Source organism: Pogoniulus pusillus, chromosome 30, assembly GCF_015220805.1.
Source record: "Pogoniulus pusillus isolate bPogPus1 chromosome 30, bPogPus1.pri, whole genome shotgun sequence".
NCBI lineage: Eukaryota > Metazoa > Chordata > Aves > Piciformes > Lybiidae > Pogoniulus > Pogoniulus pusillus.
In genome coordinates this window covers 2,798,864-2,819,967 of record NC_087293.1, presented here as the reverse complement: position 1 = coordinate 2,819,967, position 21,104 = coordinate 2,798,864, and the positions used below count along the sequence as shown (strand labels likewise).

Here is a 21,104-nt window from a genome sequence, read left to right as displayed (position 1 = left end):
CAAGGAGGTGGTGGAGTCACTATCCCTGGAGATGTTCAAGAAGCTGAATATGTGGTGCTTCAGGATAGAGCGTAGTGGTTCCAGTAGCTGGGTTACTGTTGGACTCAGTGATCTTAAAGGTATTTTCCAACCCAAATGATTTATGATTCTAATAATGTAACAAATGCAGTCACAAAACCTGAATTTCAAAAAGTCACTTTTTTCCTATGCCAAGGAATCTGTTTAGAAGATTTGGTCACATTAGATGCTACTATCCCAGTCTTAGAGATGATGAAGTTATCTGTATTTATCATTAAAAACTACATGAACTAAGAGATGCTAAACCCATCACAAATTACCTATCTATTTTACAGACTCTGCTGAACAGTCTGTCACCAGATAATCCCAACTGGTACTACAAAGCACAGAGATAAGAAGGCAGGGTTATGCATCTCTTCTCATTTTCATTTTTCAATAGCACATCATTCCAAGGTAACTACTCAAAAAAGTGATAGTGCTGTGGACTCCTTTTGCACTTGTAATAACATCAAATTGATTCAATGCAAGCATAATTCAACATGTCACTGAAAAAAGCTTTGTGCCTAGAGGACCTTCCATCAAAGGTCTTTATTCACAGAAGAGATAAATTAAGTTTAGTGATAAAACATCAGTGTGAGTCAGTACAGAACAGCAGAAAACACAAGAATAGCAGCACCATTTCAACAGCAAGATATTCACCATGTGCACTCATGCCTTCAGTGGGGAAATGGGAGCCAAGGAAAGATTAAGCAACTATCTCTTCCACCTGATGATGAGTCAGGAATACAAGAATGTCTTGCTGGCTCAAAGTCACCATCTTTAAGCACTCCAAATACTCCCTCCCACCAAACATAAAAAAATAGTAAGAGATTTAAAAGAAAGATCTTGGAACACTCTATAATTAACAGTCCCTTGCTAAATAGGAAGACTTGTATGCCTATGTGAAAGAAATCGTTTTGCTGTTGTTTAACACTGAAAAATACTTAAACAAATCACTTACCAACCACCATCAATGTGAACTCAAAGCCTTTCTTCACAGATTTCCTGTGAACCTGGTTGGGCAGATTGGCGAACCCCACATAGCCTGCTGAGTCGGAAAACTGACAAGAAAACAAAAGTTGAGTATAAATGAGATCTCCTTCCCCCTAAAAAGTTGAAGCAGAGTTCAGTTGATCCTATACAATGAAGTACAGAAGTATACAAAGCACATGGAAAAATAATGAACCTATGTGTTGCTGCTGTAGAGAGGCAGACCTTGAAACAGGTCATTCACCAATAGTCTGATATAAATAGAAATCTCTGAAGTAACCTTGAGCTACACAAAAGTTTCAACTCAAAAACCTGCAAACCTGCAAGGACACAGTACTGTTAGTCTTAAACTGTAAAAACTGTTCAAACTTTGGAATCTGCTGCTGCTTTCTACAAAAATAATGCATCAGCTCATGTGCAGAGAAAGATTACCAAGGAGCAACCACACAGAGATCTGTCTTCTGCTTGTTAAGTTTTTCACCTATCTTCACAATGTTTGACTTTTAACACAAAAGCAGGAAAAAGAAATGTGCCTGAAAAACTTATCAAAGAGATTTGGGCTACAAAAAGGCAGTTTGCTTCACTATCTCTTATCAGCTGACTGAAAACTTAGTAGAAGCCTAAACAAGAACATCAGATTTTATTTAGGGACCTATGAGCTAGCTGAAACCAAACCTATTCTGCATAGATGAGTTTAGGATGAGAACACCTTTTATCCAGTGCCACACTTCCAGTGGGATGGGGGGGGGGATACAGGGGAAACCACATGAAAGGCAGTTAGTTATTTGCTAACAACCCTTTTAAAACTCACCCAGGTAGGCAAAACCATTAGAAGTGAAGGTTTATCAAATGCCATTTCACTAGGTAAAGACAGCATTCCAAGCACAGACTGAATGCTTGGCCAACATCCAAAAGCCTGATACTAAAATCACCTGGAAGCTCTGTTACCACTGAACAGTTCAAGGAACACATCAGAAGCAACAAGGTCTCATTTCTTCACCATTCCACCACTTCAGCAAAGTGAATAGGTTTCTTTTCAGAAGTCAGACAGGTTCTAAACAAAATTTTGGCTGTGCAGCCATCTCTTTACCTTCACTTTTTCGCCTGACTGAGACATGTTTCGCCACTCCAAGTTTCAGACACTGGAAAATAAAAGCCACAGTACATGTTAGCTGACTTAAAGACTACATTTGCATTAATTTTGAACTTCTATATTGCACAAAATATTTGATTCTACTAGAATGAAGTGTCACATACTCTCCTACAAGGACAGCCTGAGGGAACTGGGGTGGTTCAGCCTAGAGAAAGAAGGATCCCGGGAGACTTAATAGCGGCTTAAAGGGAACTACAGGAAGGCTGCAGAGGGACTGTTTCCAAAGGCCTGCAGTGATAGGAAGAGGGGCAATCACAGAATCAACTAGGTTGGAAGAGACCTCCAAGATCATCCAGTCCAACCTAGCATCCAGCCCTGGCCAGTCAACCAGACCACAGCACCGAGTGCCTCATCCAGGCTTTTCTTGAACACCTCCAGGGATGGCGACTCCACCACCTCCCTGGGCAGCCCATTCCAATGTTCATCACTCCCTCTGTGAAGAACTTCTAACATCCAGCCTACACCTCCCCTGGCAAGACTTGAGACTGTGTCCCCTTGCTCTGTTGCTAGCTGCCTGGGAGAAGAAACCGACCCCCACCTGGCTACAACCTCCCTTCAGGTAGTTGTAGACAGCAACGAGATCACCCCTGAGCCTGCTCTTCTCCAGGCTAAACAACCCCAGATCCCTCAGCCTCTCCAGGGCTTGTTTGGAATGGTTAGGAATGAGGGAGGAGATTTGGATTGAATTTTAGCAATAGGTTCTTTACCATGAGAGGGGTGGAACACTGCAACAGGTTGTCTGCTGGGACAGCTGGGGCTCCATTACTGGAAATATTCAAAGTCAGGAACCTCAAGACATTGAGCAATCTCATCTAGTGGTGGATGTCCCTGCTAGTTGCAGAGGGATTGGACTGGATGACCTTTGGAGGTCCTTTCCAAACCAAATCATTCTATGATTTTATGATTATTTTCAGTCACTTCAAAGTACTATCACTGAATGTGAACATCACACCAAACACTGCAGAACTCAGCATCTGGCTAACCCAGGCTGGACATGAAAATTCACTCTGCTCTAATGGACTATTAAAAAGACTTGTTCTTTAGTTTCAGACACCCAGAACAGCTGGGTTTTGGCAAGCCCTTATCTTTTTCCTCAAGGATGTTAGTTGTGCTATAGATTAGTTATCACAGCAATAGTGAGGCTTTTAATTTAGTGTGGCCATAGAGCACTGACAGGAAACTCAGAAGTGGCAGGAGCACTTCACAGCTTGGTTTGTTGATGATGCAGCTCTTGGCCTGGGAAAGCAGGGAAGTGACCTATGCAGGCACCTGTGTGTTCAGAGAGAAATGCTTTCCTGTTGGGTAGCAGGACTTGTTTTAGCAGGATACAGGCCAGCTTCTGACACCAGCAGTTTGACAGTCAAATCCTAGCAGGGACACACTAAAGCTTCAGACTAGAGGAAAAGTCAAAGTTAGTTTAAGTGGAGCTTGGGACATTGAAAGAGAGCATGTTCTCAGCTCATATGGCATTCACTTGTCCTGAAGCAGGCATTTCAAATCCTGGCAGCTGTTTAGACACCAGCTACCCTGTAAGCCAGGAAAGGTTTGGGGTTTTTTTCCTCCAACTACTTTTATCCACATACTCAGTTAGTTTGCTTGCTAATGAAAGACTAATACAGCCACTGCTGGAAAATAGAGACATCCTGATCCTAACCATTTTCTGACAGCCTCTACTTGAGCATTCCTCAAAACAGACTGGGAAACACCTCTTAAGAATGGGTCTGAAAAAAGCAGAGCTTATTTTCCTTTGACCAATATGCAAGGGCTCGTTCCAGTGTTCAGCCATCTAGTGTCACAGATCCTTAAAGACGGTCACAGCCCCACTGACAGATGCAACTCATTGCTCTGTGCACATCTTGCTTCTGTGTTTGGAAACCTCTGTGGTCACCTAGCCTGTAGAAATTGGCAACATCATTCAGAGGCTTAGGGAAGTTCACAAATTGCCAGTTTGGGTACTAATGCAGGTAAGAGTTTCTGACCTATTCCTTGCAGTGGCATGAGAAGCCACCCAAAGCAGCTGCCTATAGTTACAGGTGAGAAGGGAGAACAATTCTGCTTTAAATATGTATGGCAAATTCTCTAATTACTTCTGCTTTCAACTGACTACATAGTCACATCCATCACAGTGTTACCCAAGCTACTTGACTAAAAAGCAGAAGAACCAAAATTGTTGTCAACTCATTGTGACACATCCGGCTTCAAAATTAGCCTGAGAGCTCATAAAATGACAAATTCACAGTAAGTCATTCCAAAAACAACTTACAAACCTGTAGCTTACTGGACAAACATTCACCTCGTGTCTTAGTCTGACTGAAAAGTTGCTGTGGATCAGCTGCTCTGACCACATCATGACTGCATGTCCAGTCCTGGGCCCCTCAGTTCAAGAAGGACCTCATGGAACTGCTTGATAGAGTTCAGTGCAGAGCCACAGATGCTAAAGGGAACATCTTCCTTATGAGGACAGGCTGAGGGTGCTGGGTCTCTGTAGCTTGGAGAAGAGGAGCCTGAGGGGCAACATCATTCATGTTGGTAAGATGTGCAAGGCAATGCTGGGACAACAGAGCCAGGCTCTGCTCAGGACAGTCCAATGATAGGGCAGGGGGCAATGGAAGCAGAAGAATTCCACGTGAACGTGAGGAAAAACATTTTCACTGTGAGGGTGACAGAGCCCTGGCACAGGCTGCCCAGAGTCTCCTTCTCTGGAGACATTCTAGACCTGCCTCGATGTGTTCTTGTGTGACCTGCCCTAGGTGATCCTGCTCTGGCAGGGGGGTTGGACCAGATGATCTTTCAAGGTCCCTTCCAACCCCTGACAGTCTGTGTGAGACCCTGTGTGCAGTGCATGATTAAATTTCTGTGTACCAGCATCCAGTTAAGCTATTTCCCACTGCATTTTGTTAAATACAAATAGTCTAACAAACCAAAAAAAAAGCCCTCATAAAACTGCTGTTCTACAACACCCAAGTAAGGCACTGAGGTACAGACAAATCCTCAGGTGCTCAGCCTCAGCACATTTTGCTGTTCATAATACTGCCCTCATGAGGTTCCCCAGAAAATTATTCCATTAACCAACTTCCCCCGATGACCAAAGCCACCTTCCTGAAGGTTTTACCCTGTAACTTTAGCAAAACATTCTGATACATCTTCTCACAGCTCCAAATAACCACAGCACTTTCAGCACCACCTACAAGTGATAACTTGTCCATGAACCAGACTACACTACGAATCACTGACTGCTGAAATCAGTCCGTGTACAACTGAGCCAAACATTAAAATAAACCGAAGCTGACTGTCTGACAATACTCTGGATAGTCTCACATCTGGAAATTGGAATGCAAAACAGAGCAAGTCACAGCTGTTCAGTATTCTGTACATTTTCAAAGCCCAATTTCAGTCACTATGAGATAAGCAAAGCAGCACAGACAAACTATGTCAAAGAGAACGGAGCAGATAAGATATAACATCATTAACCTGAAAAAAGCAGTCAAACTATTTGTAAATAACCATTTAGCAGGTCTAGCAGAAAAGAAAGGACACTGTGCTACAGCATAGAAATGTCTAAATCAGGTTTTGAACAGTGGATAACCGAGTTCCATTTCAGATCCCAGCAAATTCCTCCCCTGAACACTGTGCGGTTTGGCAATTGAAGGGTGTGGATCACCACTGAATTCAGCTACAGCTGCTTCCTCTACAAATGCAGCAGCCTGGAACGTGCCATCCTACCATCTTCTGCTAAGAACAGTATTCCAGTGAAAGAGAAAGAGAGGGGAAGGAAAATGGGTCATTTCCTTTGTTCCTGTCAGGATGTGAGAAGTAAACTGCTAGGAACAGGCAGACTGGGAGCTTCTTAATAGGGACTAGCACAAAGAAAAAGTGTTTCCATATAAGGATATCAACACCATTTTGAAATAATCCCTTCAGACTGACCCTAACAACCATCTCTACAAGCAGAGCAGCCCTCTGCGTTTAGCAAATGAGGCCTCTTTCATTCCATCTGTGATTCCAGAACTCTAATACTTCCTTTAAAATACTTAATAACCAAATAGAGAACCACGGAGAGCAGTAAAGTCCTGGAGATGATCTCAACAACATGAAGCCACATTTTCAGACTTAAAGCAGAGAAAATCCATGAATATGTGAGTAAAATACCAATACTTGTGGTTCCTCACAAGAACAACTACAAGAATCATAGAATGATTTGCGTTGGAAGGGATCTGCACAGGTCATCTTGTACAAACTCCCTGCAGTCAGCAGGAGCATCCTCCACTAGATCAGGTTGCCCAGAGCTCTGTCAAGCCCGATCTTGAGTATCTCCAAGGATGAGGTCTCAACTGGGCAACCTGTCCCAGTGTTCCATCACCCTCATGGTGCAGAATTTGTTTCTCACATCCAATCTAAATCTGCTCTCCTCTAATTTCAAACCATTGCCCCTCGTCCTGTCCCTGCAGATCTTTGGTAACAGCCCCTCTGCAGCCTGCCTGTAGCCCCCTTCAGGTACTGGAAGGCCACTCTTAGGTTTCCCAGGAGCCTTCTCTTCTCCAAGCTGAACCCCAGCTCCCTCAGCCTGTCCTCAGCTTGTTTAGCCTGGAGAAGAGGAGGCTCAGGGGTGACCTCATTGCTGTGTACAACTACCTGAAGGGACATTGTAGCCAGGCGGGGGTTGGTCTCTTCTCCCAGGTAACCAGCAACAGAACAAGGGGACACAGTCTCAAGTTGTGCCAGGGGAAGTCTAGGCTGGATGTTAGGAGGAAGTTCTTCACAGAGAGAGTGATTTCCCATTGGAATGGGCTGCCCAGGGAGGTGGTGGAGGCACCGTCCCTGGAGGTGTTCAAGAAAAGCCTGGATGAGGCACTTGGTGCCATGGTCTAGTTGACAGGATAGGGCTGGGTGCTAGGTTGGACTGGATGATCTTGGAGGTCTCTTCCAACCTGGTTGATTCTATGATTCTATGATTCCTCACAAGAAGTACTGAAGAACATAACGTTTTTAAAAATCAAAACTTCTCCAGTTGTGTCTTGCATACAAACAAACAAGGAAGGTATGTGAAAATTGAAAGTTCACTGTATTGCAAGCTGGATACAGGGGTATTTAAACATTAAGCAGTTAACACTTCTTCTGGTAGGAAGAAAACTCAAAATTGTATGAGTCACTCAATTTTACCAAACAACTGTTCTCTACATCATCCTTTGTTCATAGCCAGTCCTCACCTCTGTAGTTGGAAACCCCATCCCAGAAGCTGCCAGTGAGCAATGTCACTTCCTCTACACTAACAATCCCAGATGATTCCATTTTCCTCAGCAGAAACAGATGTTACCAACTGAAGTAATCCTTCTTGCAGACTAACAATTCCAAACATTTCTGTGTTACTCTTATTCAGGAGAAGGACTGCATCACTTAAACCAGATACAGCAATGCAACAACCCAGCTAGGGCACTTGCAGACAGACCAAGATAAGTGTATGCCACTGTTCTGTCTTTTAATTAGTAATCAGTATTTATAAACTTCACAGACTTTGTTTTGATGTTGTATAATGAACCAGTGACATATCACACAGATTATTACTGGGAAAGCACCACTGTGCATCAAGATGTGTATCTTTTCTGTCACCTAGCACTGCATATACACAGCAAAAGGAAGTCACAACTCATTGAGTATGAAAGAATATATACGAGCACTGTTCTTAAAGCAAAAAGCTCTAGACAAAGCAATGCATAAATCTAAAGGGCTAATTCTATATATGTTATTTGTTCAGTTTCAGTGTTAACATAATGCTCTAGACACTCTCCTTTCTTGCTGTTATTTCAATGGATAAAGTCACTTTACAAGCACACAGGAGGGGATAGGTTGGACTGGATCATCTTGGAGGTCTCTTCCAACCTGGTTGATTCTATGATTCTAAGATTCAACACTACCATTCACATTAATTATCAGTTTTAGTGGCACACTACCTACACAAGCAGCTTTGGGCAGTATTGTCCCAGACTTACTGCATAAGAAAGAAAAATATTTTAAACCAGACCTCTCATCACGAAAAACAGGGCTACATTTTTTAAATTCCAAAGCTAAACATATTGGCCATGGTCGCTCATCAGGCACTCACAGGCAGCTCTACCTCACATCCATGAGGCTGAACTAGAACTGTGGACATACTGGCAATGCACAGCAAACACTGATAAATGAGCATTTAAAACCACTTCTAGACCGTGCTTATGCAGAATCACAGAATCAACCAGGTTGGAAGAGATCTCCAAGCTCAGCCAGTCCAACCTAGCACCCAGCCCTGTCCAATCAACCAGACCACGGCACTAAGTGCCTCATCCAGTCTTTTCCTGAACACCTCCAGGGACGGCGACTCCACCACCTCCCTGGGTAGCCCATTCCGATCCCACGATGCCATCAAGTCTCTAGCCTGCACGTGAATAACAATTTAAGCCTTCAAATAAAGAAAGGTCAGTCGCTTGTTCTGTCTACTGCCAGAGCTCTGCCTTGCTGCTGCAGCATCCCTCGGTCCCTAGCACTTGGCCGCGCTTGGTGTGGCAACTTTAAAAACATTCGAGGAATGCCCCACGGAGACAGAACTTCCTGTCCCATCCTCGGCCCTCATCTCCGGCCACCGCCTGCCGGGCAGACCCCAGCAGCAGGGAGGCCTCCCCATGCCAGCTCTAACGCATGCCTTGTTTACCAACACATAAAGGCGTGCCTACAGCACTCCATCACCCCACTACGGGCTCTGGGGGCTTCCGACCCGGTACGCTTCTCCCCTCCTCACACTACAGCTCCAAAATGCTGTTTCCGAGCAGAGGGAGGCCAGAGGCAGGCCGCCGGGCCCGGGCACGATGCACACACCGCCGCTGGCGAGCTCGAAACCGGGCCGGGCCCGAACCCCTACCACCGGCCCAGGAGGGGCTGCAGTCTGAGCAGGGCAGGGCAGGGCCGAACCGAGACGGCGCGGACAGCGGCCAGACGCAGTAGTGCCCGGGGTGGCGGTGCCCACCCATCGGCCAGAGGCGGCCCAGCCCCCGGCGCTTACCTGAGCCTGCGGCCGCTTCCGCCGGTGCCTGGCTGACAGGCCGCGATCCGCCCCCTCCTCCCGACCAGCCCTCCCGCATCCCACACGCCACCGCGGCGAGCGCCTGCCTACCTTCAGCGCGTCTCTATGGTCTGGGCCGCTTCCCAGGCCAGCGGCGGGGCGCGGCTCCGGGACGAGCGAGAGGAGAGGCAGAGTGTCTCTGCCGCCCCGCCCGCCTGCCTCAGCGCCAGTGGCGGGAGTGCCGGCGGGGCGTTGCCATGGAGACTGCAGCTGGGGACGTGGCGGGATGCGCCGCAGCATCCATGAGCTCACGCCTGGTTCCGGCACCGGGCCATGGCGAAGGGGAGCGGCTCAGTAGCGGCTGCTTTTCTCCCGAGCCACCCCGTAGTTGGTGGTCCCAGTGGGACAGGCCTGACACAGGACGGGATTGGCGAGCATCTCCCCTCCCCAGATCCAAGCAGCCGCTCCTCGGTTTCCCAAACCGCTTCACGCTCGCCGTCTCCCCGTTCCCTCGAAGGGAGCGGTGCCACCACCCTGCAGCCTGATGGTGGGCCCAGGGTTTATCTGAAGCTGGTCCTTGGCGCTGGCCCTGAGTGCCCTGCCCGAAACATGGAGCATCTTTTCATAGAGTCATAGAATCAGACAGGTTGGAAGAGACCTCCAACATCATCCAGTCCAACCTAGCACCCAGCCCTAACCAATCAACCAGACCATGGCACTAAGTGCCTCATCCAGGCTTTTCTTGAACACCTCCAGGGACGGCGACTCCGCCACCTCCCTGGGCAGCCCATTCCAATGCCAATCACTCATGTGAAGAACTTCTTCTAACCTCCAGCCTATACCTTCTCCAGCACAACCTGAGGCTGTGTCCCCTTGTTCTGTTGCTGGTTGCCTGGGAGAAGAGACAGACGGAGTCTGCTTGACTTGCCAAAATAACACACGTGGAGGAAGGCTTATGTGACTGAGCCAGCCCTCCCAGGGCTCACTGCACTCCCCCTGTACGACATGGCAGCCAGTGCTGCAGCAGCTAATGATGTTGAAACAGTACCGGTTTGTGTTTCTTCCCCGCTGTGACATCGTGTCACAGTGCACCGCGCATGTCTGGACAAACGGGCTCACTGTGGAGCAGCACACACGAGTAGCCTCCAAGAATGAAACACAGTCAGGGCTGGCTCTATTTAATGTATCCCCTTCTCAAATTGTTCTATTCCTATTTCCTACTCAAATACCGTTGAGCGTGGAGATTGCCTCCACCTGCAGTTTAGTGATCCTACTCACAGTGGAGAATCTTTTGGTATGGCAGATGTGATAGCCAGGGGGAAATCTAGCTTACAACTCCATGCTGTTTGATTCTAAGGCAGTATGTAATAGGAGCCTCTTTGGGTTACAGCTGCTCAAGCACACATGAAGCAAATTACCCCGACGTCCTCTGTAGGTATCTTACTCATCACCACACACCCTCTGCCTAAGTGAGAGCAGTTCTGCCTTGGTCTGTATCACCACTGAAAGGGTGAATGGGATTCTCACCAGCAGGTTCTCTGAGGCACCAGGGACGCCAGCAAACATAAACCTAGGCTGTAAATGATACCTGTAGTCAGATTACAGAACCAGATCACTTTCTCGTAGTGAAACAGTGTTACTGCTCAAACGCTCCATACGGCACTGACGAGGCTAAACCAGAACACCGGCAGAAGTCCCAGGAAGGCTTTTTCCAAGCTCCAAAAAGCAGGTTCTGAAATGTTCCTAGTAATCCATCTCAACATTTAGCAGAGGGCAGTTCATCTGTGCGACCTAGCAGCAGATGTTTTGACTTACAATTTTGAATACCAAGAAGCACATTTCTGTTTTGTCTGTATTTCCATCCCTTAAGCAAACAGGGTTGCAGCTCACAACAGGAAAATGTGGAAGTGAAACAAACGCTGCTGAAGGCAGGCTGGCATTATTTGCTCCTTCACATTGTGCTCGTATTATCAACCAAGCATTGATGTGATCTGAGTAAGAACAACATAAAAGCCAAAGAAAGTGCAACCGAGTTCCGTTTCCTAGGACACAGTGTAATGTTATAACACAAACAACTGTTATACACAACCTTCCTGCAGCAGCTAAAAGATGGTATTTTTGGTCGACTTCTGAAACCAAGGCCTTATTTTATAAGTATTCCATGAATATCCATACAGGTGGTTTGTATTATTGCCAAAGGAACAACAATACCGGTACAGGTTGGGGATTGATCTGTTGGACAGCAGCAAAGGGTACCTGGAGGTCCTGGAGGGCAGGAGGGTGACCTTGAGCTAGCAATGTGTCCTTGTGGCCAAGAAGGCCGATGGTATCCTGGGGTGGATTAGAAGGGCTGTGGTTAGTAGGTTGAGAGAGGTTTTCCTACCCCTCTATTCTGCTCTGGTGAGTAGAGGGTGAGTATTCTACCCCAGTTCTGGGCCCCTCAGTTCAAGAATGACCTCACAAAACTGCTTGGAAGAGTCCAGTGCAGAGCCAAAAAGATGCTGCAGGCAGTGGAACATCTGCCTTATGAGGAAAGGCTGAGGGAGCTGGGGTTTGGAGCTTGGAGAAGAGGAGCCTGAGGGGTGACCTTATTCATGTTTACAAAGATGTGAAGGGCAGTGATGGGAGGACAGAGCCAGGCTCTGCTCAGGAATGTCCAGTGACAGAACATGGGGCAATGAGTGCAAGCTGGAGCAGAGAAGGTTCCATGTGAACAGAAGGAAAAACATTTCCACTGTGAGGGTGACAGAGCCCTGGCACAGGCTGCCCAGAGAGGTTGTGGAGTCTCCTTCTCTGGAGACATTCACAACCTGCCTGGATGTGTTCCTATGTGACCAACTGTAGGGGATCCTGCTCTGGCAGTGGGAGTTGGACCTGATGATATTTCAAGGTCCCTTTCAACCCCTAGCATGATTTGATTCTGTGGTTCTTTCACTAAATCACGACCCTGTGATGCACACAGTATTTTACACACAGGTACTGCTCTCACGAACACCGAGTCAGCACCTGAAGAAATGATAAGAGATTAGCATGAGCAATGCCAAATACAAACCAGCATCAGCAGAGAGTCTCGTGGAAGTTAGTACTTTCCTAGAAGTGTCACTCCATTCCTTTGGCAGGGTTTAGTGCAATGGGTGAAGTACCCTCCAGAAATTTCAAATGCCCCAGCTTCGAGGAATACTAACAATTCTTCCAAGCCATGGCTGGATCAGATGTCTACCCAACTGTCACACGAAGAGTTCACAGAAATCCCAAACCTCCCAAAATAGCACCACTGTGCCACAAAGTAACATCAGGAAGGGCATTTTGGGCGAGAGGAAAAGTCCGCTCTAGCCAGTGCCCTGCCTCTGCAATGCCCAGCAGCAGCCGCTGAGGAAAAGATAAACGTAGCAACGTGTCTGTGTATCCTCCCAGCTTCTGGCAAGCTGGGACTCAGCAGCTTCCTGAGCCAGAAGTTTTATCTTGACAGTTTTCCATGTTTTATTCTTGCTGCTTTTTGAACCCATCTCAACTTTTGGCATCTGAGAGCATCCTGTGACGATGAGTTTTACCGTGTGTTAGGTGCCTGCTGAAAAGGTGCTTTGTTACTTTTGAAGCCTTTGTTACATTTGAAGAGGCTGAGGGAGCTGGGGGTGTGCAGCCTGCAGAAGAGGAGGCTCAGGGCAGAGCTCATTGCTGTCTACAACTACCTGAAGGGAGGCTGTAGCCAGGTGGGGTTGGGCTCTTCTCTCAGACAACCAGCAATAGAACAAGGGGGCACAGTCTCAATTTGTGCCGAGGGAGGTATAGGCTGGATATTGTTAGGAAGTTGTTGGCAGAGAGAGTGATTGGCATTGGAATGGGCTGCCCAGGGAGGTGGTGGAGTCGCCATCCCTGGAGGTGTTCAAGAAGAGATTGGATGAGGCACTTAGTGCCATGGTCTAGTTGACAGGATAGGGCTGGGGGATAGGTTGGACTGGATGATCTTAGAGGTCTCTTCCAACCTGGTTGATTCTATGGTTCTATGATTCTATTGTGAGACTCGTTATGAAACAGCAGCGTGCAAGATCACCAAGCAGCAGAACTGGAACTGTCTGGGGCATGCAACTGAGGAATGCTGCATCACAGAAACCAAAAGAGAATGCATGGCCACAAAAGACACTGCATAATTGTTTTTCACAGAGGTGCAAAGAGAAGAAATCATTGTATTGAAGAACACTGTTCCTCCTAAATGGTTAAATAGTCTGGAAGTGTTAATCCAGTGAACAATCTGACTGTGAACCACTCATTCCCAGAATTATTATTTCTGAAGGAATGTTGTTTTATTCTTCCCTTGCAAGCTTAAATGCCTTTTATAAAAGTTCCTGGTACCTCTAGGTTTACACTAACCAAAGTACAATTAGAGTCCTTCCTTGAATTCAAATCTTAACTCTGTGTGGAGTCACGTCTTAGCAAGTTAGAAATGCCTCATGCATTCAGCAAAAGACATTTTGTATCTTTTGTTCTGCTCCTTAGCAGAGAAAGTGGTGTGACAGTGCTTATAATAACCTAAATACCGCTGTATCACTGCAAACTAAACTGAGTTGTGATGGATAAATCAGCTACATATTCCTTGGCATTATTTCTATTCAGTCTTTTAAAAGAGAAGATATGCTGCTTAGACAAAACAAAACTGTCTCTTTTCTGTTCTGAGATCTCTTTTAACTTGATTTTCTTTCATAGATCATAGAATCATCCAGGTTGGAAGAGACCTCCAAGATCATCCAGTCCAACCTAACACCCAGCCCTAGCCAGTCAACTAGACCATGGCACTAAGTGCCTCATCCAATCTCTTCTTGAACACCTCCAGGGACGGTGACTCCACCACCTCCCTGGGCAGCCCATTCCAATGCCAATCACTCTCTCTGACAACAACTTCCTCCTAACATCCAGCCTAGACCTGCCCTGGCACAACTTGAGACTGTGTCCCCTTGTTCTATTGCTGGTTGCCTGGGAGAAGAGACCAACCCCACCCGGCTACAGCCTCCCTTCTGGTAGTTGTAGGCAGCAATGTGGTCCCCCCTGAGTCTCCTCTTCTGCAGGCTAAACAACCCCAGCTCCCTCAGCCTCTCCTCATAGGGTTTGTGTTCCAGACTCCTCACCAGCTTTGTTGCCCTTCTCTGGACATCTTCCAGCACCTCAACATCTCTCTTGAATTGAGGGGCCCAGAACTGGACACAGCACTCAAGATGTGGCCTGACCAGTGCTGAGTACAGAGGAAGAATAACCTCCCTTGTTCTACTGGCCACATTGTTCCTGATACAGGCCAGGATGGCATTGGCTCTGCTGCCCACCTGGGCACACTGCTGCCTCATGTCCAGCCTATGCTTGAGACTGTTCCCCACACAGCTCAATGTGTTTAGAATTTGAGCCTAAAATGATGTGACTGCTGCAACAGCTGTATTGTAAGAGTGTATATATATGTATCATGGAGATACTGGCCCATTGCTGTAAGACTCTGAGCATCTTCAACTCTCCCAGTCTTCTCTCAAGATAAAATTATTCAAGCCTTGATTAAACAATTTTTCATTTCCACAAGACTTAAGTTTGTGTTTGTCTCAGCATGTGAGTGCTTGCATTGCCAAATTCCAGTGTTTCAGGACCAAACCTTTTAGAAATAAATATGTAAGAGCTGTGTGCTGGAGTTGACATCCTTCTAAAAGATTGGCAGAGAAAAAAAGTGCTTTGAACATAACTGGCCTGAATTTAGATACTCCCTGGGCTTTTTTTTTTTTTTTTTAATTTGGGTGTGGTGATGGAGAAATTTAAGGGTAAACTTGCCATTCTGTGCTAGCATTTGGTGACCTGGTAAGCTGATCAAGATACTCTTCTGTGTATTGCTTTACCTGTGGAATCACCAATGGGGTGAGTCATTCCAGCATCTCACATTTTCATAGAATCACAGAATAAACCAGGTTGGAAGAGACCTCCAACATCATCCAGTCCAACCTAGCACCCAGCCCTAGCCAATCAACTAGACCATGGCACTAAGTGCCTCAGCCAGGCTTTGCTTGAACACCTCCAGGGATGGTGACTCCACCACCTCCCTGGGCAGCCCATTCCAATGCCAATCACTCTCTGTGAAGAACTTTCTCCTAACATCCAGCCTAGACTTTCCCCAGCACAACTTGAGGCTGTGTCCCCTTGTTCTGTTACTGGTTGCCTGGGAGAAGAGACCAACCCCACCTGGCTACAGCCTCCCTTCAAGTAGTTGTAGACAGCAATGAGATCACTCCTGAGCCTCCTCTTCTCTAGGCTAAACAACCCCAGCTCCCTCAGCCTCTCCTCATAGGGTTTGTGTTCCAGGCCCCTCACCAGCTTTGTCACCCTTCTCTGGACACGTTCCAGCACCTCAACATCTCTCTTGAATTGAGGGGCCCAGAACTGTGGTTTTGTAGACATGCTGCTTCAGGAATTGGAAATGTCACAGCTGCTGAAAGCTGAGCCCTTTTGAAGTGTGCAGGTCAGAGGTGGAGCTCTGGCAGTGTAAGAACAGGAAGCCAGTATCTGTGGATGCACCAGGATTTATTGACACAAGCTACTTTACAAGTTATGTAGTAAGCCCTATGAAAATCTGCAGCTGATAAGGATTTTCCCTTGCTGGGGAAAAAAGAAAAAGGCATTTTTAGTGACAGACTACAGAAAATGTTTGAATTATATCAGTCTCAGGGGAATAAACCTGTTTCTTCTGCATTTACAAGCCCACCTTTCAAAGATGCTATCTATGGCAATGAAGAATCTCAGGTTTTTTTCTCTGGGAAAGGGACATTTTGCATCTTTTCACCAATAACAGCCATCATTTCCTCTTACTGGAAAGCAGCTTCACTGTTTAGAAGGAAATCAGGTTGACAGAACAGTTCTACACTATTCCCAAAGACGGGGTTGCCTCAGACTTCTCTCACTTAAGAGTCAGCCCTGCTGAGAATCAATCGCTCTTCTAACCAGAAGAGGTGTCCCAAGCCTCTCACATTCTCAGGAGCACAAATTTCCTGGGACAGTAGATAAATGTAGTACGTTTCCCATCACTGTCCCGTAACAGTCTTCGTGGTCATGCCTTTACTAATTGCTTTCAACATCTGCAATATGTATTTAAAACAATGGCATTTGTCCTTGCTGACAGAGTGACAGCTGATGTGATTTCCCAACAATGACATGGGAAAGAGAACTACCAGGATCCTGGGACACCACAATCTGTGGAAGGAGACTAACTTTGCAAGAGTACAAAATTAAACTACGCTTCTCCTGGTAGGAAACATGATGTAGAATGGGCTCTGAGGAGTGAAACAATGCATGAAACAATGTATATTTCCTATAGCTTCCCCTCTTCCCCTGCCCCCAGCCTGTCCAAGCTTTAGTATATTCTCAAGAGCTGGTCATTGCATTGAAGCATTTGAAGCAACACAGCCTAAGCACATATTCAGCGTGACCTCTTGGTGAGTGGGATGATCAGCCTGTTTAGATGCTCATCTCTAGATGGGGCAATCTGAGCTTTGTGAAAGAGCCACCCTTCAGCATGTTAACTGCCCTGACATGCTATTAACACAGGACAGGGCTGTCCAGTGACACTGTGGCATCCTCTTGAAAGTCAAATGCAAAATCAAGGTGCTGATGTGTTAGGTGCACAGCAGCTCACCACTGTAGACCCTGACAGTGAAGACTGGAAATACGCCTGTTACAAGGGGTGCTTAAGTAAGACACAGAGACCCAAAGATCAATTCCAAACAAGAAGAAGTTTCAAATGCTGATCTGGGAGGTTGTGTGTAGAGGAATTTGAGCAGGCAGGTGTGAAATTTGGTTCTAATGATAGTTTATCATAATTAATTTCCTCATTATATGAGGAGAGCACTCACAACACTGTCTCAGTCCTGCCACCATGTGTAGTACAGCCAGAAGTAGTGCCAGTGGGCAGTCCACACAAGAAAAAAGAGCACAAGGAGAGTGTCTGTAAAGTGCAGAGAGTGACACAGGACTAGGGCTTATAAGGAAAGTGAGATACAGCAGCAAATATATGAAGGCTGGAAGCAGATTTCACAGTATCACAGTATCATCAGGGTTGGAAGAGACCTCACAGATCATCAAGTCCAACCCTTTACCACAGAGCTCAAGGCCAGACCATGGCACCAAGTGCCACGTCCAATCCTGCCTTGAACAGCTCCAGGGACGGCGACTCCACCACCTCCCCGGGCAGCCCATTCCAGTGTCCAATGACTCTCTCAGGGAAGAACTTTCTCCTCACCTCCAGCCTAAATCTCCCCTGGCGCAGCCTGAGGCTGTGTCCTCTTGTTCTGGTGCTGGCCACCTGAGAGAAGAGAGCAACCTCCTCCTGGCCACAACCACCCCTCAGGTAGTTGTAGACAGCAATAAGGTCACCCCTGAGCCTCCTCTTCTCCAGGATTTGTTACCCCCTTTTACTGTGTTTCCAACTACATCTATCTGCTTCCTTCCTTTCTCTTCCACAAGTCCTGTCACATCGCTGCTGAGGGGGAAGAGTAGCGTGGGCATCCATTTCTCAATCCTGAAGGGCAGCAGCAACACTTGTACTAAAAAAAGGTGTTGGATCCTGCCTCATAGAGCAGCACTGATGCCCCTTGCAAAATTCTGGTGTAGGCTTTTTAACCATTGCTTCTCTATGTTCAGAAGATGAACTAAGAGAGGAAATGACAACTTCATGGTAACCACTTCAGCTTGCTTCAAAAATAAATGATCTTGAGTTAAATCCTATGGTGAAATTGTGCACTTTCATTTTGCAATAACCTGCTAAAGGTTGTTGTCTCATCCCTTTGTGCCAGTCCTCTGATGTGTCACCATGGTGTGAAGATGTGTTGGCACTGCTGACATGCAAGGACTTCATGGAGGCCTGTCTTACTGTGGAAAATAGTACATCCACTCCAGGGAGGTCTCTTCTCTTGGGAAAAACAGTTGCACTGTAAAGGATAACTTGGACAGGAGTAGTCTTGACTGAGAAATTTTAGGCTCTCTAAATAAAGAACAGATCCCTTCATATCTGTAAATTTCCTTGCCTTTATTTCAGCGCTAATTAGTCAAGGCAAAACATGGCACAAAATCCTGATTTTGATTAGACATTTGGAAGAAGTTCTTCACCATAAGGGTGGTGAGACACTGGAACAAGTTGCCCAAAGAGGTGGTGGAAGAGCCATCCCTGGAAGGCCAGGCTGGATGTGGTTCTGAACAGTGGAAAGCATCCCTGCCCATGGCAGGGGGATTGGAAATAGATAACCCCTGAGGTCCCTTCCAACCTTGACAACTCTATGATCCTTCACCTTCGCTTATGTCTGTTCCAAAAGCCATCTTGAGGTCACTGGGCTTCTAGTTAATCTTTTGACTCATCCTCTGGCTTTTTCACACAAGTAATAGTAGGTTTGTGCATAAGTTTGCTACCAAGTGTAATTTTCTTCTCTGTCTTCCAGGTGCTTAACATTTTAGGGACAAGAAGCAGCAGACACACAGAGGTAAGGGATACTCCACAAATTACAAACCAAGAATGCTCTGGAGACTACATTTAGGGTCCCAAAATGCCAATCTAAACATTGCTGCTGGGATGCTTCAAGGCTAAACAAAGCCCTAGCAAGACTCAAGGGCTGGGCACAGCAGCTCTTCTGTGTCCTGGTACAGTGCTCACACACCAGGACAAGCAAAGCTGGTGGGAGCCTGGACCCTCCTTAGCAGCCCTCCCAGAAACTCTGTGCCTGGTATTTGTCCTGATTACGTCAGGAAAAGAGTGAAAACACAATCACCTCTAATCCCAAAGCCCCTCTTGCTATAGTATGGCTTCTGTGCAATTGTTCTCAGCTTGAATGCCACTTCCTCCCATTTTCACAGGCTGTGAAGCCCCCTCTGTGTCCCCCAGAACAGTGTAATAAATGCCTAGCTGGAGCACCAAGAGATGCAAGGAGATTCATGGTCACTTGTGAATGGGTTACTTTGCTACAGGAACACCTTTGAATTCAAAGGGATCCAGACTTTATCGGCAAGGATTTCGCTTGTAAGCAGAGATTTCAACACTTAACAGCCCAGGGAAAAGATCAAAAATCAGAACCTTTTCATTTGGGGAATTTCACAGTATCAGTATCAGTATCACAGTATCATCAGGGTTGGAAGAGACCTCACAGATCATCAAGTCCAACCCTTTACCACAGAGCTCAAGGCTAGACCATGGCACCAAGTGCCACGTCCAACCTTGCCTTGAAGTGCCCCAGGGACGGCGACTCCACCACCTCCCCGGGCAGCCCATTCCAGTGTCCAATGACTCTCTCAGGGAAGAACTTTCTCCTCACCTCCAGCCTAAATCTCCCCTGGCACAGCCTGAGGCTGTGTCCTCTTGTTCTGGCGCTGGCCACTTGAGAGAAGAGAGCAACCTCCCCCTGGCTACAACCACCCCTCAGGTAGTTGTAGACAGCAATAAGGTCACTCCTGAGCCTCCTCTTCTCCAGGCTAACCAATCCCAGCTCCCTCAGCCTCTCCTCGTAGGGCTGTGCTCAAGGCCTCTCCCCAGCCTCGTCGCCCTTCTCTGGACACGCTCAAGCATCTCAATGTCCCTCCTAAACTGGGGGGCCCAGAACTGAACACAGTACTCAAGGTGTGGTCTAACCAGTGCAGAGTACAGGGGCAGAATGACCTCCCTGCTCCTGCTGACCACACCATTCTTGATGCAGGCCAGGATGCCATTGGCTCTCTTAATTTAAATTCATTCTCAGTGTTGTGACATCAACAGCAGCAGAAGCCACAATGTGCCCTAGCTGATGGGGTCCTCAGGTCACCCCCAGAAGCTCTGTCAGTCAAGTTACCAATGAGTCAGGTAAGCAGGCCAGTGAGCACCTTCCACCAATGGGCTCATTAGGGGTAGTCTGTGCAATAGACTCACTTCCAGTATTACTTTTTAATAGAGTAACTGCAAATGGAGGTTGTTGCCAGTAGCCAGGATAAAAGCCAACATGTGGGGCAAGGGAGAGAAACAAAGAGACAAAGGTGAGATGTGAGGAATGGAAATTCCTCTAAGCAGAAGGGTTCTTTTACCCTGCTGTTACCAAGCGTGTCTTTCCCCAGAGAAATAATTGCTTTGGATTAAGTGATCTGCTGGAATCAGTTGCTCGGTAACAGGTAGCAAGGGAAGGTGGGGTGAGGGCTGCAGATGTAAAAGAAGCCATGCACTGGGTTCCCTTCTCAGCCCAAAACCCTGGGCAGCTGCACAGGCCCCAGAAGTGCCTCCCGGCCAGCACAGAAGCACACAGACCATTTATCAGAGGAAACTCAGAGTTCCGTGCTACTGGGCAAGTGGCAAGGGTGGGGCTTTCCTGTGCTATGGGCTAGGATAACTGGCATCTCTTCTGCCCTTTTTAATTGTTATTCTGTGCTGTTTTCTGTATAATCGTTATTATCATCATAAATACAGATGTTATAGTTTCAGCTTGTGGTCTGCATTTCTTCCTGTTCATCTCTGAGATATCTCTGTCTCTGTGGCTGGTTCTTTTGCACACTCTCCTCTCCCTGACACCGGGGACTTTTCTGAGTGATTGTAAGCAGCCTCCCTCTGACAGACTGCACAGCCCCAGTCACAGATTCCTCCAGGACTTGCACACTGGAATTTACAGTTTTAAAGAATTGAGGTAAACTGTATGTATATCATATACAGCTGGGAGAGGAGATAACTCCTCTTAACTCCCTTTACCAGGCAGTCTCTGCTAGGAAGACATTTTCCATGCTAGAAATGTTTACAGCTCCTCAGGCAGAGATAATCAATGGGAGACTGCAGTTGTTACATGTCAGCATGTCCACACCATGATGGTCCACAAGCTGCTGATGTTCTTCTGTTTCTTTATATATATATACATTTTTTTT

General features: G+C 46.7%; 1 protein-coding gene across 4 annotated transcripts in view; it reads right to left on the bottom strand.

Annotated features, from left to right (window-relative positions):
* LOC135188663 (septin-2) overlaps nucleotides 1–9,440 on the bottom strand; it is a 51,831-nt gene extending 42,391 nt beyond the window's left edge. For 3 of the 4 annotated variants that reach the window (XR_010307779.1, XM_064168230.1, XM_064168229.1), the window contains exons 1-3: nucleotides 9,231–9,306; nucleotides 2,138–2,189; nucleotides 1,019–1,118 (exon numbers count right to left, since the gene is read on the bottom strand). Coding sequence is in view for 3 of the 4 variants with exons in the window: in XM_064168230.1 (XP_064024300.1) it covers nucleotides 1,019–1,118; nucleotides 2,138–2,164 (127 nt within the window). In the remaining variant the exon portion in view is untranslated. Of the gene's footprint in view, nucleotides 1–1,018; nucleotides 1,119–2,137; nucleotides 2,190–9,230; nucleotides 9,307–9,341 lie in introns of those variants that run through there. The other variant, XM_064168231.1, reaches the window with a different exon arrangement.
* Nucleotides 9,441–21,104: the final 11,664 nt, after the last annotated feature.